This window comes from Phascolarctos cinereus, unplaced genomic scaffold (assembly GCF_003287225.1).
Source record: "Phascolarctos cinereus isolate Bilbo 61053 unplaced genomic scaffold, phaCin_HiC Scaffold_4;HRSCAF=312, whole genome shotgun sequence".
NCBI classification, from domain to species: domain Eukaryota; kingdom Metazoa; phylum Chordata; class Mammalia; order Diprotodontia; family Phascolarctidae; genus Phascolarctos; species Phascolarctos cinereus.
Genome location: NW_027555847.1, coordinates 348493990 through 348509643, shown reverse-complemented (window position 1 = coordinate 348509643; position 15654 = coordinate 348493990). Strand labels below are relative to the sequence as shown.

Genomic DNA, 15654 nt, shown 5'->3' with positions numbered 1-15654 from the left:
AAGTGCAATAGTAGCTGCCCACTCTACCTGATCCCTGGTGCTGATCAAGTCAACAAGGGCTTGTTAATTAACTCCTATGTGCCAGTCACTGTGCTAAGTGCTGGGGATACAAAGAAAGGCAACAGCAGCCTCTATCCTCATAGAGCTTACAGTTGAATGGGGAGATAACATGCAAAGAGCTCTGTGCAAACAAGATAGATGCAGAATAAATTGGAGATGATCTCCAGAGAAGGCGCTAGCATTAAGGGAGACTTGGAAAGGTTGGATTTTAGCTGAGACTTGAAAGAAGCAAAGCAGCAAAGACCAGGAAGAAGATCATGTTTATGGTCTTCAGTTTGCTCAGGGGTGAAGGTGGCATCTGGCTGGCATGCTGCCAAATGGAGATTCGGAAGTAACTGCCTGTGTAGCAATAGCCCCTGGGAGATCAGGCTAATGTATAGACCACCCCTGCAGGCAGCAGTGATCACTTTGTTGTAATTTTTCCCCCTTTCTTATTGTCATTCTTTATATGGCTCATTTTTTACTGTTTTGAAGTGGTGGTAAGGGGCTGTAGTTAGACAAAACATCTCACTGTCATCTGGCCAAGTCTCTCCACTAGAAGTCTTCAAGCAAAGTGTGTTTTCTATTCGTCAGGCGTGTTATAGTAGGGGAATCTTGATCAGATACTGGTATAAGTAGACGTTTATCTAGTCTAAGGTCCCTTCAACACAGACTTCTTACAAAGACAGAAGAAAAGAATTTATGAAAGGAAATTAAAATTATCTTGTTTAAACATATATAATTACCATTTCTTCCATGTCTTGAACTTTTCTTCTGTTCTGTGAGTTCATAAAGTAAAAAGAAATATTGACACTAAGTGCTTCTCTCATCTCCTGTGTCCCCCATCCCTACACAATCCCACACAATTTTATAGCCTTAACCTGTTGGAGATATTGGGAAACTGGGTGTATGTTTCCTAGCATGAGGCTCTCTGAGTTAGCAGAGGAAAGGTAGATAAAAAGAGGTAAACTTCCACAAAAGGTGAATAGTTTCTTTCTTCCATCCTCCTTTCCTTCTTTTCTTCCTTCTTTCTTTCCTGCCTTTTTCTCCTTTCTTTCTTTCTTGCTTATTTCACAGTAAAGTTCTTAAAATCTAGTTCATTAATGGCATTAATAAAATGAGTCAAACACGAAAAGGGACCGTTTTAATAAAGAACTAGAAACAAAATCATGACCAGTGATTGGGGAATGGTTGAACAAGTTGTAGAACTGTGGTATGTTAATATTATAAAATGTTACTGCCCAGTAAGAAATGTCAAATACTAAAATTCAGAGAAACTTAGGAAGACAGTAGGTACTGGTTCAGAATTAATTAAGCAGATCAGGAGAACAATTTACATTATGTCCACAATAAAGTAAAAGAATGCAATATTGAAAGACTTCAGAACTCTTATCAGAACAATGATCAATCATGGAGGACTTTCAATGAAGTGCCTCCCTCTTCTCAGTAAGAAGATCTTGAACTGTAGTTGTTGAATGAGGCACAATCCTTGTTTTGATTTTCTTTTTTTTTTTTTGGCTTAACTGTACATCTTTGTCACCAGGGAGGGTTCTGTGTGTGTGTGTGTGTGTGTGTGTGTGTGTGTGTGTCTGTGTGTGTGTGTGTGGAGGGGTTGGGAGATGGGACAGCAAAGTTTTATTTTGTTTTGTTTAAGAGCATCGATAAAATATTTATTTTAAAAAAGAAAAAAGGTAATATTAAAGTATCGAGTTTCTTTTCTTGTATAGTTTTTTTAAACAAGGATGGTAGCAAAATGTTCCAAATATTTCTTTTTAGTCATTTTCCTGTAAATTAAAATATAACTGGGATATTGCTGTCTTTCATATTTCAAGAATAATCCCACTTGATTAATAATTTCTGTTTCGCTCTCTAAATTGAATAAGAAGGATCTTCCATATCAAATAAAAACTAATCTGTGAAGGCTCTTCTCTGATTACTCATCAGGACATGGAATTGACCCTAGGTTCTGCAAGGCTGTGTTAATGGATTGCAGGCTGTAGTCCTGGAAGCAGACTATGCCTGATTTCTGAGGACCAGTCTAAGTGTAGAGATTCTTGTCATCTGTGTGTTTCCCACTTGGAGATGAGTTCTCTGGCTATGACAACCTGTGAATTCAGAGAAAACCATGTATTATTCCCTTGTACTGTGCATCCCCTTTCCACTTGTGGAGTAATGGTGGCAAAGGAGTAGAAAAGGGGGTATAGTATACAAAGAATTTTGTGGTCTTTAAACCCTCTGTAAAAGCTGACCTCATTACTGCTGCTCTATGTGTGAGGTCATTATCTAGGCGACAAGTAGGTACTGGAGGACAATTCTGGAGATGTTCCACTGGAGGTTTGACTCAGATCAATCCTGCTATTTACACTATGAATGAAACCAGGAAACAATAGGAAATTGCAGCTAAATAGCAGGATGGCTCATAAATTCTCCTTGGAGAAAAAAAATAGTTTTTGACAAAGTTTATTTTATTGTGCTCCCACCATTGTGGCTCTAGGGCTGGGAGGCATGGTCGGTCATTAAACACTGATTAAGTGCCTACTATGGGCCAGGTAGCTAGGTGGCACAGTAGATAGTGCCACGCCTGGAGTCAGGAAGGCTTATTTTCCTGAGTTAAGATCTGGCCTCAGACACTTACCAGCTATGTGATTCTGGGCAAGTCACTTAACCCTGTCTGCCACATGAGTAAACATGAGTATCCTCATCTATAAACTGAACTGGAGAAGGAAATGGCAAACCACTCTAGTGTCTTTGCCAAGAAAACCCCAAATGGGATCACAAAGGGTCAGACACAGCTGAAAATGACTGACCAACAACATGTGCCAGACAGTGCTAAGTGTTGGGGAAACAAAAAGAGGCAAAAGACAGTTCCTGTCCTGAAGGAGCTTACAGTCTAAAAGAGTGGACAACAGGCAAACAAATGTGTACAAATATGTATAGGATAAATACGAAATAATGTTAGAAGGGAAGATACTACAATTAAGGGTTGTAGTAGATAGGATTTTGACTGAGACTTATGGAAGTCAGGGAGGTCAGTAATCAGAGTGGAGAAGGGAGAGTATTCCAGGCATGGGGGAAATGCTGGGAGCCAAGAGATGAGGTGTCTTATGAAAGCCAGGAGGCCAGTGTCTCTAGAAGAGTATGAAAGATAGGAGGTGGCTACATCATGAAGAGCATTGAACACTAGTCAGAATTTTGTATTTGTTCCTGGAAATTATAGGGAGTCACAAGATTTTTTTGAATAGACTGGCATGGTCTAGCCAGAGGGAGAACAAGGTGACCCACAGGAGGTGGGGACTCATTAGTGGCTGGGACTTTTGTATGATCATGCTGATTTACCATTTGATAATGGCAAACCAAAGTACAAGCCACCAGTTCCTCACATCTGTTTCAACACTAGAGCTCTTAGCACTGGAGGTTAAAGACCTTTTGTTGGCCATTCATGGTTTGATACCTTTGCCCTCTGTTCAGAGAAAAGAAAGCCTTAGCATAAAATCCTCTATGTTCTCAGGCATAGGAAATAAGAAAAAATTAAAGGAATGACTAAAAATTTCTCTCAATGTCTGATTTTTAAGACAGTAACCATATTGGCTTCAATACTTTACTGAAGAATTCACTGGGATTCTGGAACAGGGGACTCCATTGCTCTAGTATCACTCCAGTATCACTAAGGTAGGACAAAAATTGAACTGCTAGACTGTGCTGGATACTCCCAAGTTCTTTGACTCCAACACACACAAACAAGTATTTAAGCTTTGCTTTTCCTGAGAAAGACATCTTTCCCTCATAAATTCCAGCCCTGAATGCAAAAGGCTTAGAAATTTGAGCAACACTAACAGAAAACAGTGATGAAGGGATTAATCTTGTTCCTGAACCAGCTGGTGAGTCTAACATTGATAATGCTTCCAGGTCTTCAGACAAAAAGAAAAAGACCACCAAGATGACAAATGAAGAAATGATGGAGAAATTAAGAACTATGGCCAGCGTAGGTGACTCCAGGAAAAAATAGATAAAGTGATATAAATAACCATCTAACGTAGATTGCCTGACCTGCACATGACATGGATAGATAGATGCCTGACCTAGAATCTGACACTGTCTCCAGGGTAATTGTGATTTCTGCCTTTGTGGGGAGCAACAGGACAGCCATGGCCGAATGCTCCCTGGTGGTGAACCATTTTTGACAGTGCCAGTGAGTTGACAGGAAGGACTTTCTTTTCTGGTTCTTAGCTGTGGTTGCAGCACCCACAGAAGCAGTTGCCAGGCTGTATTTTCACAGAGGTTGCTTCCCAGGATAATGATTGTAAGATCTGCAGGATGAGTGGTCTGTGGGATGCTGCCATTTCCAGGATCCTTGGGCTTATCCAAGCCTGTTCAGGTGGCAGTCGATCAGCATTTGGTGGTAGTGGTAAGGAAGAATGGGCTATTTCTCCACTGTGATTTCTCTCCTTATTGATGGCTGTAGGGGTTGGGCAGAAAACAGCACCAGTGGTCTAGAGGACACTGCAATTCTCAAAGGACCCCAAGAGAAAGTCAGGAGACAGCTTGTGCCAGGGGAATCAAACCACCATCACCTTCCCTAAGACCTGGATAGAGACCCCAAGGATCCTGAACCTAAGAGCCTTGAAAACTGCCATCCCCATTGGTCCTGCTTGTAATTCAGTCACCATCCTGGGAAACAACTCCTTTAGAGAAGGGCCAACTGTCTCCATCAACTGTACACCAATTGCCACCTATAAGGCAAGGAAGCCATAGTAGCTGAAGCAGCAAGGCTATTTTTGGTGGTTGTTATAGAGATGCTGAAAGAATGAATGAACAAATAAATAAATAAATTACTAAGTAAATGAGTGAATGAATGGAAAGTGAAGAGCAATTTAAATCATAAAGAAAATCTATAGCCGTATGGAAAAATGCTCTCACTGTTGATTGGAGAAATGCAAATTAAAACAATTCTGAGGTACTACCTCATACCTATTAGATTGGCTAATAGCACAGAAAAGGTAAATGACAAATGTTGGAGAGGATGTGGGGAAAATGAGACTTAAATGCACTGTTGGTGGACTTGTGAACTGATTCAACCATTCTGTAGAGCAATTTGGAACTATGCCCAAAGGACTATAAAACCATGCATACCCTTTGACCTAGCAATACCCATACTGGGTCTGTATCCCAAAGGTGATAAAAAAAAACAAAAATGAAAAGGAGATATATATATGCAAAAAAATTTTGTTATTTATAATTATAAATATTTATTAATAATTTATAATTATAAATATTTTTAACATTTTTAAAAAGGAAAAGAACCTGTGTATATGTGTGTGTGTGTGTGTGTGTGTATGTGTGTACATATATATAGATATATATACATACAGCTCCTTTTCCTTTTGGGTTTTTTTTGTGAGATAGATATATAGATATAGATATACACACACACACACACACACACACATATATATATATATATTCATAGCACTTCTTTTCTGAGGGTAAAGAATTAGAAGTTGAGGTGAAGCCCATCAGTTGGGGAATGACTGAACAAGTCATGGTATGATGGAATTATGATGGAATACCATCATACTATAAGAAATGATGAGCAAGATACTCTCAGAAAAACCTGGAAAGACTTGCAAAGTGAAAGACTGATGCAAAGTGAAATGTACTATGTACAAAGTAACAACAATATTATAAGATGATCAGTTGTGAATGACTTAGCTGTTCTCAGCAATACAATCATCCAAGACAGTTCTGAAGGACTTATGATGAAAAATGCTATCCATCCCCAGAGAAAGAACTGATGGTGTCTAAATGTAGATTGAAGCATACTTTTTTTTAATTTATTTTTCTTGAGGGTTTTTTTTTTGGTCTATATTTTCTTTCACAACATGACTATTATGGATATATTTTGCATGACTACATATGTATAACCTATAACAAATTGCTTGCCTTCTCAATGAAGGGGGGTAGGGAGGGAGGAAGGAGAGAATTTGGAACTCAAAGTTTTAAAAATGAATGTTAAAAATTGTTGTTACATGTAACTGGGTAAAAATAAAATGCTAAATAAAAGCTAAAAAATAAAATCACAAAGAAGAAAACAGTTCAGGGGAGGACACAAAGTAATTTTGTTACTTGTTAAATATAACAATTTTTTAATGTTATGTACAAGAACATTTTCATGTGCAGAAATATTTGTGTTGATTATTAAGTTAATAATAAAAAAGGGAAAAAGTCTTTTAAAATCTAAAGAATAAAAGCAAACCTAATAATGCAGTATAATTGTAAGCTATCATGATCAGGTCTTCCTTCATCACCTCTTTTTCTTTCTCCTCCACCCCAAGGGCCTTCTGAGGCTCCTAACGTAACAGCTAATTTCATTAACTACTGTGTTCTAGTGATGTGCTAATAGGAGAGTGGGATTTCTTTTCTGTAGTTTTTTACTCTTTTACATTAAATATTATTCTCTTTTCTAGAAATATGAGTGAAACTGGTGAAGCAGCTGTGAAAAAAACAAGCATGGTGAATCTTGACAAACTTATAAATGACTTCTCACAAATAGAAAAGGTATGTAGAAGTACCAAGCAGTGGTGTTTAGATTAAAGGATAAAAAGGGAACTGTGGAATGGATGGAGAAGGGAATGTGAAAAGGAAAAGGAGAAATACAAGCCTGAAATGTGCTTGAACTTGGGCATTGGTCGAGTAAGAAATGCTTTAAGATCAACCATTTGGCCTTCTATCTGACTCTTACACTTTCTTATTTTTTCCATTTTTTTAAATTTACTTGGAAGTCTAGGTAATATAATAGAAAGAACACAGACTAAGAGAATAGAGATATGAATACCTGCCCAAGCTCTGGCACATGTGACCTAGGAAATGTCTTTTAATTTCGCCAAGCCTCATTTTTCTCTTCTATTAGAATGAAGGATTAGAGTGAGGGAGCAAGTTAGACTAGGTAACCTCTCAAGATCCTTCTAGGTCATAACCTTGTGGTCCTTTTCATTTGCCACTCTCTTTTTCCTTTTCATCTTCCCTTTCTCTTTCCCAGTTATCACACTTTCTTCTCATTCCCTGATCTTCTCTTTTCCTTCTATTATTGTTGAAATTCAAGACTGCTCATTTTTATATAGATTTTTCTAGAAATTTGTGTCTTGAGTGTGTTTTGCTGAAGATAGCTTGTATTATCTTAAGTGTTACGGATAAAAGTTTTAAGAATGTAGCTTTGGTAAAAATGGGTTGTATAAATATTGACAATCTAGTCAGCTGTAGAACATATAGCCTTTACATAGTCCTTTCACTATTTAGTGTTTAGTATCAAGTCCTCATTTCTGAAAACCCCAAGAAGCATCTTGCTTAAGGTAAAAGAATTAAAATATAATTTTGACTTGTCATTAAACTAAATATATTATGTTTTCCACAGAGAATGTCAGAAATCAGTTCAAAGAATAATAAATTAGATATTCAGTTGGAAAAGACTAACTCTTTGCTAAAATTGATGCAAACCAAAGAAAACTTCATTAAAGAAGGTAAGAAGTTGTTTCCATAAGCAAATTCTTTCTGACATACTTATTAAATTTGCTGATAATCAAATAAAAGTTGAGTGGAGAATAAGCATGACTAGTTGTAGAGGTCAAGTGTGAGATAAGTCATTTAGGAAGATAAGAGAATTATGATGGACCACAAGCTAAATAGGAGCCAGTAGCAGGGCACTGCAAGATTTATAAATAGAAGGATGTAACACATAGGATATGTGAAATGGAGTTTCTTTGAAATCACTCATATATACAGTTTATGGCAAGGAGTGAATGTCAAATAACAGTACTGATGTTTTGCAAACATGCTGGTACTTGTACATCTCTATGAGTGTGGTCCCCTTTAGGTTATTCATTTTTGGAAAGTTAATACATTACTCCAATGATGCCATCATTGCTCAAAATATTTTTGGAATTGTCTTTAGAGCCCATAATACATTCTCTTGAATATCCTAATCGGTAGTCAATATTCATACTTTGAAAATAGACACAATTTTTGGAAACAGCCTAAAGTAATGCATAATTAGATCGACAAGGAAATTCTGTGATGAAACTATTTGGGACAAAAAAAAATATGATGTGAGATGCATTAATCTGGTTCTACATCTCAGGGAACAGAAAGTCATACCCAACTCTAGTTAAACTAGAGGATTTATTAATGGCGTATAAAGCACTGATAAACCACTCAGTTCCATAAAAAGTTGCAAAAAGACATATATTTTTACCTCACCACCACCTTTGGGCTCCAGTCTTGGTCTGGTTCTGGAAAACAAAGTCATACATCTAATTGCAACCCAGGAAATTGATTCTGTGCAGACTAAACTGATTTGGAATGTCCTGAAGAGTGTGGGGGTTGTGTGGTTTTGTACAGAGGTAGCCAAAAGAAGCTACAACCTTTTAAAATCCATCTATCTAGGGTAAGGTGACTCCCAGGTTCCTTTGATCCGCCAATCATGAGTATATCAAATAAGGATAAACATTGGAATCAGTGGATTTCCTTTTGTGTCAGGGGCTGCACTTTAAGACTTATCTACTCTTCTAGCTATTTTGGTCCACCTGTTGGCCCTTCTTTTTCTAAGGGAAGGGATGCATTCTAACCAGTCTGCATCAAGATCAGTTTTCCACTTATTCTGTTTCTTTTTTCCTTTCATTGGCCCCTTCCAAAAGAGAATGCAGCATACAATCCTTTTGATATTTCTAAAAAGATATTTACTGTTAATAAGGAGGAAACTAACAGGAAGTCAAACAAACAAAACCCACTTCCTACATGTTCTACTTCCTTTTTTCCCTTAAATTTTATAGAGAAAGACAAAGTTAATAATAATAGTCAGTAAACTTTATTTAGTACCTACTATGTGCCAGACACTGTGCTAAGCACTGGGGATACAAATATGAAAAAAGAAAGACAGTTCTTGGGGGAGTGAGGTGGTACAGTGGGTAGAGCTTCAACCTTGGAGTCAGGAGGACCTGAGTTCAAATCTGGCCTCAGACACATAACACTTACTAGCTGTATGACCCTGGCCAAGTCACTTAACCCCGATTGCCTCACCAAAAAGCAAAAACAAAAAAAAAGAAAAGAAAGACAGCTCTTACCCTCAAAGAAGTCAGTATCTAACAGGGGAGACAATAAGCAAGCAAATATGTACAAAGAAGCTATATTCAAGATAAATAGGAAGTAGTTAAAAGACGCAAGGCTCTAGAATTCAAAGATGTTGAGAAGGGCTTCCTTTAGAAGATGAGATTTTATTTAGAACTGAAAGGAAGCCAGTAAGTAGAGCTGGTGAGGGACAGCATTCCAACCATGAAATTCCAGAGAAAATGCTGAGCCAGAATAATAGAGTGTCACGTTCACAGAGCTGCCAGGAGGCTGATGTTCCTGCATTGAAGAGTGCATGGTGGAGAGTGAGGTATAAGAAGACTAAAAAGGTGGAGAGGAGCTAGGTTATGAAGGGTTTTCAACACGATGCAGGATTTTGTAGCTGATCTTGGAAGCAATCAAGGAGCCACTTAAATTTACTGAGGGCAGAGTGGGGTAGGGTTTGGGTGGTGAGGGTGGGGAAGAATGTGGTTGGACCTGTGATTTAAGAAAAATGCTGTAAGTATTGAAGTTATGGGTTTCATAAATGTATTTTTCAATGTTTGTTAATGTCTACATTAAACTCCCAATACTAATGTATATTAAATTAGGCACAAAAATATTTTGGAATTTTGCCACACTAGTCAAATCCATTCATTATCAGCTCACTTATTTCTGCTCAGTAACCCCAGGTAAAAGTTTCCTTTCCATTTGTTTTTTGGAACCAAGATACCTGTAGGAGTTTCTAATTTACTGCTGTAAAACTTGAGTTAAAATATTGGGAAAATAACTTTTTGGGATTTCCGAACATTGTGGTAATATAAATAAGATTGGGAAAAGCAAACACTGCTTTTTAATTTCTTATTAGTATGAATTTGACCAACATCAACAGCCATAAACATTTCATTATATAAAGAAGAATGGAAAAAGAAGATTGTATATGACATTATGAAACTCCATGACTTAGAAATTGTTTTTTCAAATGTATGTTAAATTTAACATAGTAGTTCCAATACTATTTGTCTCTGTCACCTTCTACACTTCCCTCTGCTCTGTTCTGTGTATTTTAAATGTTTCATTGATACTCTTTTCTCTCTTCCTTCCTTTTTATAGTATCACTTTTGAAATCTTCCTAAACCCATCCCTAAATTTTCAACCACCCCCCATTTTAAAAAAGCTCTCCCTTAAAATAAATAAACAGAGTTAAACAAAACAAATCTGTGCATTGGCTGAGTCTGCAAATCTTTTACTGCCTTACATCCCTGCCAAGGAGTAGGAAACATGTTTCACTGTCAGTCTTCCAAAGTTGTGATTGAGCAATCAATCACACAAGTGTTCATTAAGTACTTACTATGTGCTAGAGATACAAGGTCAAGGAGTAAAATTAGCTCTGTTCACAAGGAGCTTACATTTTAATAGGGAAGACCTGTCATATATGTTACATGCATATGACATGACCTTTTATATTTAGGTCATTTATCTATTTGGAGTTTATTGTAGAATATATAATGAGACTCTGATGTAACCCAGATTTTTGCCAGACTGCTTTCCATTTTTCCTAAAAGTTTTTGTCAAGTAATGAGATAGAGTCCTTATCCCAAGAGCTACAGTCCTTGGTTTTATTGAACATTCTCCTATTCTGATCAATTATTTTTGGGCCTTGAGGACCTCCCTAATTTGTTCCACTGATCAACTTTTCTATTTTTGAACCAGTACTGAATAGTTTTGATGATTACTACTTTCTAGTATTGTTTGAGATCTGCCAGGCTCTCTTCTTTCCCAGTTTTAAAAATTATTGAGATTCTTGACATTTTGTTCAGATGAATTTTGTCCTTTTTTTCTAGTTTTATAAAATATGCCTTTGGTAGTTTGATCAATATGGCCCTGAATATGTCAGTGAATTTAGGTGGTACTATCATTTTTATTATATTAGCACAACATACCCATGACAATTAACATCTCTTTAATTATTTAATTATATCTTTATTTTTGTAAAGACTCATTTGTAGTTGTACCTGTATAACTACTATGTGTTTTGATAATTTAATTCCCAGATATTTTATACATTCTGCCGTTATTTTGAAAAGAATTGCTTTTTAAAAATCTCTTCCTCCTGGGTTTTGTTGGCAATATACAAAAAGACTGATGATTTATTTCATATGTAGATGTTTGTTAGATTCTCAGATCTATTTATCCAGCCTTACCCTCTCTCCTGATCTCCAGGCTCACATCTGCTGATGCCTGTTGACATCTCAAACTGGATGTCTTGTAGATATCTCAAACTTAATAACAATAGCAATAATAGCTAATGTTTGTATAATGCTCAGTATGTGCCAGGCACCGTGTCAACACTTTACAATCGTTATCTCACTTGATCCTGAAAAGAGCCCTGGGAAGTAGATGCTATTATTATTGCCATTCTACAGATGAGGAAACTGAGGCAAACAGATTAAGTGACTTGCCCAGGATCACCCAGCTAGTATCTAATGCCAGATTTGAACTCAGGTCTTCCTGACTCTGGCCCAGTACTCTATCTACTGTGCTACCTAATTCCCCTAAAACTGAACTCATCATCTTTTCCCCAAACTGTCCCCTCTTCCTAACTTCCTCATTATTGTTGTAGGCAGCATCATACACCTATTTACCAGGCTTCCAACCTGGTGTCATCCTTGATTCCTCACTCACACTTACTCCCTATATCCAATCAGTAGCCAAGTCCTGTCATTTCTACCTTTGTAACATCCATAATATATGGCTCCTTCTTTCATCTGACATTGCCACCACCATGATAGTGACCCTCATTACCTCACTTCTGGACTGTTATGGTGACCTGCTGGTTGGTCTTCTTGCTTCATTTCTTTTCCCACTCCAGTTCTTTTTCTTGTATTATTGCTGTAGCTAGGATTGTCAGAACTATATAAAATAATAGTGGTAACAGAAGATGTCTTTAATTCACTCCCAAGCTTATTAAAAAGGCCTCTAGCTTTTCTCCATGACAAAAAAATTACTGGCTTTTGGTTTTAAATACTTATCATTTTGACATTAAGGGTCCTTTTGTTGGTATACTTTTTAAAAACTCTTTTACATAAAAGGATGTGTTTTCTCAAAACCCTTTTCAGCATTTGTTTACACAATTGTGATTTTTCTTGTTTTTATTAGTAATAATATGGTCTTTTCTATTTATAGTACTCCTAATTTTGAATTAACCCTGAATTCCTAGTATGATTTCAGCTTGATCATAGTATATATTTAGTATGTTGTTGTATCCTCTGTTAATATTTTATTCAGCATTTTGTATCAATATTCATTGGAGATATTGGTTTATAGTTTTCTTTACTTTTTCTTTATTCTCTGCTTTATCTTTCATTGGTTTAAATATCACGACCATATTCGCTTCATTTAAAGGAGATTGGGTTTTTTTTTGTTCAGCCATGATTTTCAGGGAGTCGAGTGATTCTTAAATTGTCTCTTCTTGGTGTATTTTCCAGGTCAGTTGTTTTTGATGGTAGATACTGTGCATTTTCAATCTTTTGATTTTGTTCTAATATTTCTTATTATTTCATGAAGGCATTGAGTTCTGAATTCTTCATTTTAGCTTTCAGGGTGTACATAAGTTGGGTTTTTCTAGTTTTTTGTTCTAAGGTATTTAGTCTTATCCATTTTTTCCCACTAAAATTACTTAAATTCTAATTTTTTTATCATTTGCTTCACTTCTTCTCATCGTCATTCTTATAATCCTTGTGACCAAGCAATTTTTTCCTCTACATGCTTACACACGTGTTGTCTTTTTCACCTCAGATTACCTTTTGCATTTCTCTGAATCTACAGCATGTCTTTATCATTTTTGATGTCTTCTGTTTATTAATATTTTCCTTCTTTATGTTTGCTGTCTTCTGTTTACTCATACTTTTCTTGGCATGGCTCCTTATTCAGCATTTACAAGCATCTTATAATTTCTTAGGTTTAGACTGGTTTTCCTTGTGCCAACTATCTCTCATTCTGCTGGATTCCTATCTTTTAAAGTAGTTCTTAACTGAAAGAGGAAATTTAATTCTGTTATCTTTTGATACTCTTTTGTTGAGATACATATAGGAAACCTGGCCTACTCTACAACCTTTAGGTCATGATCTCAACAAATAGCAAATATGAGATAAGGGAGTAGGAAGCTGGTCAGAAAGTCCCTCGTTGCCTGGAGAGGTGGGAGGGAGATAAAAAAGGAAAGAGGGAGAAAGGGAAACCTGGTTAATCCAACCATGTCACTTCCAGTACCAGAGGCAGATAGTACTTGTTTAAGCAATACTGCTTTTATATCTTTCATAAGCATAAAGGTAAAATTTCCAATGGATAGAGTCATACCATGGGAGTGAGGGGTGTGTGTGAATGCTTCAGAAAGATTCTCACTGGTAATCTAAGTGCCTGGCACATTGTAGGTAGTTAACAAAAGCTTGTTGCATTAAATTGAATTGAATTTGTTTTATACTCACACTGAAAGGAATCAGAAGGAGGAAACTGATATGACCCTTGAACCCCAAAGCTGGAGCAAGAAGAATCTCAATTTTATATTCATACTCATAGAAGTCTAGGTGCAGAAAAGAAGCTCCATCAGATGCTAAGGGTCACTGAGTTAGATGTAATTATGTTGGGATATGGATACACTGACCAAATCCATTAGTTACCAAGTAATTTATTCTGCCCACTGACACCTGATGAGGAATTCTCTTGACAACCATCATCTGGAGCTGAGGCCTTTACAGAAATGTTTCTCCTAGGAAAAGCATAATCCCAGTCAACAAAGTAACAGTCCATTTATTTCTGCTGTTAGGACTGCTGTGATTTGTTGAATTCATGTATGATACAAAAGAGAAGAAATCTGTCTTTTCATTATGCTTGGAAACTTTTAATCAAAAGTTTTTGCACTTCCAAAGGTAATTTTGTTTCAGTAGATTTTATTTTTAGTTTGAAATTAAATACCTAATTCTATTCTATGTATTATTAAAATATTCATTTTGACATTACTGTGACTGACCCTTTCCCCTCCAATTAATCAAGAAAAAGAAAGGGGAAAAAATACTTTTATAATAAATAAACATATTCAGGCAAAATAAATCTACATAGTAATTATGTCCAAAAGTCAAAAAACGTATGTCTTTGCACTTTGCATCTCTCACATCTGTCGGGAGGTGGGTAACGTGCTTTATCGTAAGTCCTCTAGCAATATGATTAGTCATTACTTTGGTCAGAATTCTTCAGTTTTTCCAAGTTGCTTTTCTTTACCACATGATTATCTTTATATAAATTGTTCTCCTGGTTTTGTTCATTTTAATCTACACCAATTCATACTACCTAGGATTCTGTGAATTCATCTCTTTTGTCATTTCTAATGGCATAATATATTCATGTTATCACATTTTATGAATGTATTGCATTCATATACCAGTTTGTTCGGACATTCCTCAATTGTCTGAAAGGCAATCCTTAGATTCTAGTTCATTTATTTCCTTTCTATCCCTATAATTCCCTCTTCGGCATCAGAAAATTTGTTTTACTTGTTACTGTTCCTTCCTCAGTGTTGTCCTCCATCTTAATCTTCAGTTCCTAATCCTGTTTTCCTATTTCTAGACCAGTCTCTCTCTCTCTCTCTCTCTCTCTCTCTCTCTCTCTCTCTCTCTCTCTCTCTCTCTCTCTCTCTCTCTTTCTCTCTCTCTCTCTGACCGTCTGTGTGTGTGTGTGTGTGTGTGTGTGTGTGTGTGTGTGTGTGTAATCCTCCTTTGTACATTGGGGATAAGAATAAGGTTCATCAGTTGCCTACTCCTCCAATCTCTTTCTCTATGTTTGTGTATTCTCATGTACCCCACTTATGAGAAATATCAAGTGCTTTCCCCCCTTTTTCCTTTGTCTTCTGGTGTACTCTGTCTTTTACTTTCCCTTTTCCCTTCTACAAACCCTCAGAATAGAACCTCAATTCATACAGTGATCTCCACTGCCTCCCAGGGTTAGGCTCCCCTAGATTTTCCAGGTTTAGGGCACTATATCTTCAGGACCCTCTCTAGCATCTCAAGACAGACTGTTAGAACACCGTGAAAGGATTTTATACTCTTTGAATTATACCCTGGCTAGGGCAATGAGGTGGCACAGTGGATAGAGTTCTGGGCTTGTAGTTAGGAAGATTCATCTTCCTGAGTTTAAATCTGGCCCCAGACACTTACTAGCTATGTGACCCTGGACAAGTCACTTAAACTTGTTTGTCTCAGTTCCTCATTTGCAAAATGAGTTGGAGAAGGAAATGGCAAACCATTCCAGTATCTCTGCCAAGAAGACCCCAAATGGGGTCACAAAGAGTCAGATAGGACTGAAAAACTACTGAAAACATAAAGTCCCAATATTTAAAATGCAAGACACTGGTTAGGAACTTAGTATAACAATCTCTTAGTTTGGAATTTGTTTGTTTTCTTATTCCATAATAATTACTGGGTTGCTAACCCATTCAATCAGGGCAACACATATCTTTCTAGTTTTATA

The 15654-nt window shown here is 36.7% G+C and overlaps 1 protein-coding gene across 1 annotated transcript in view; it reads left to right on the top strand.

Moving 5' to 3' along the window:
• Positions 1 to 6507: 6507 nt before the first annotated feature.
• The window catches only part of CCDC152 (coiled-coil domain containing 152), a 46389-nt gene continuing 37242 nt past the window's right edge, over positions 6508 to 15654 (top strand). Inside the window, exons 1-2 of the mRNA XM_020996446.2 lie at positions 6508 to 6594; positions 7448 to 7553. Coding sequence (XP_020852105.1) covers positions 6508 to 6594; positions 7448 to 7553 — 193 coding nt within the window. The remainder of the gene's footprint in view (positions 6595 to 7447; positions 7554 to 15654) is intronic.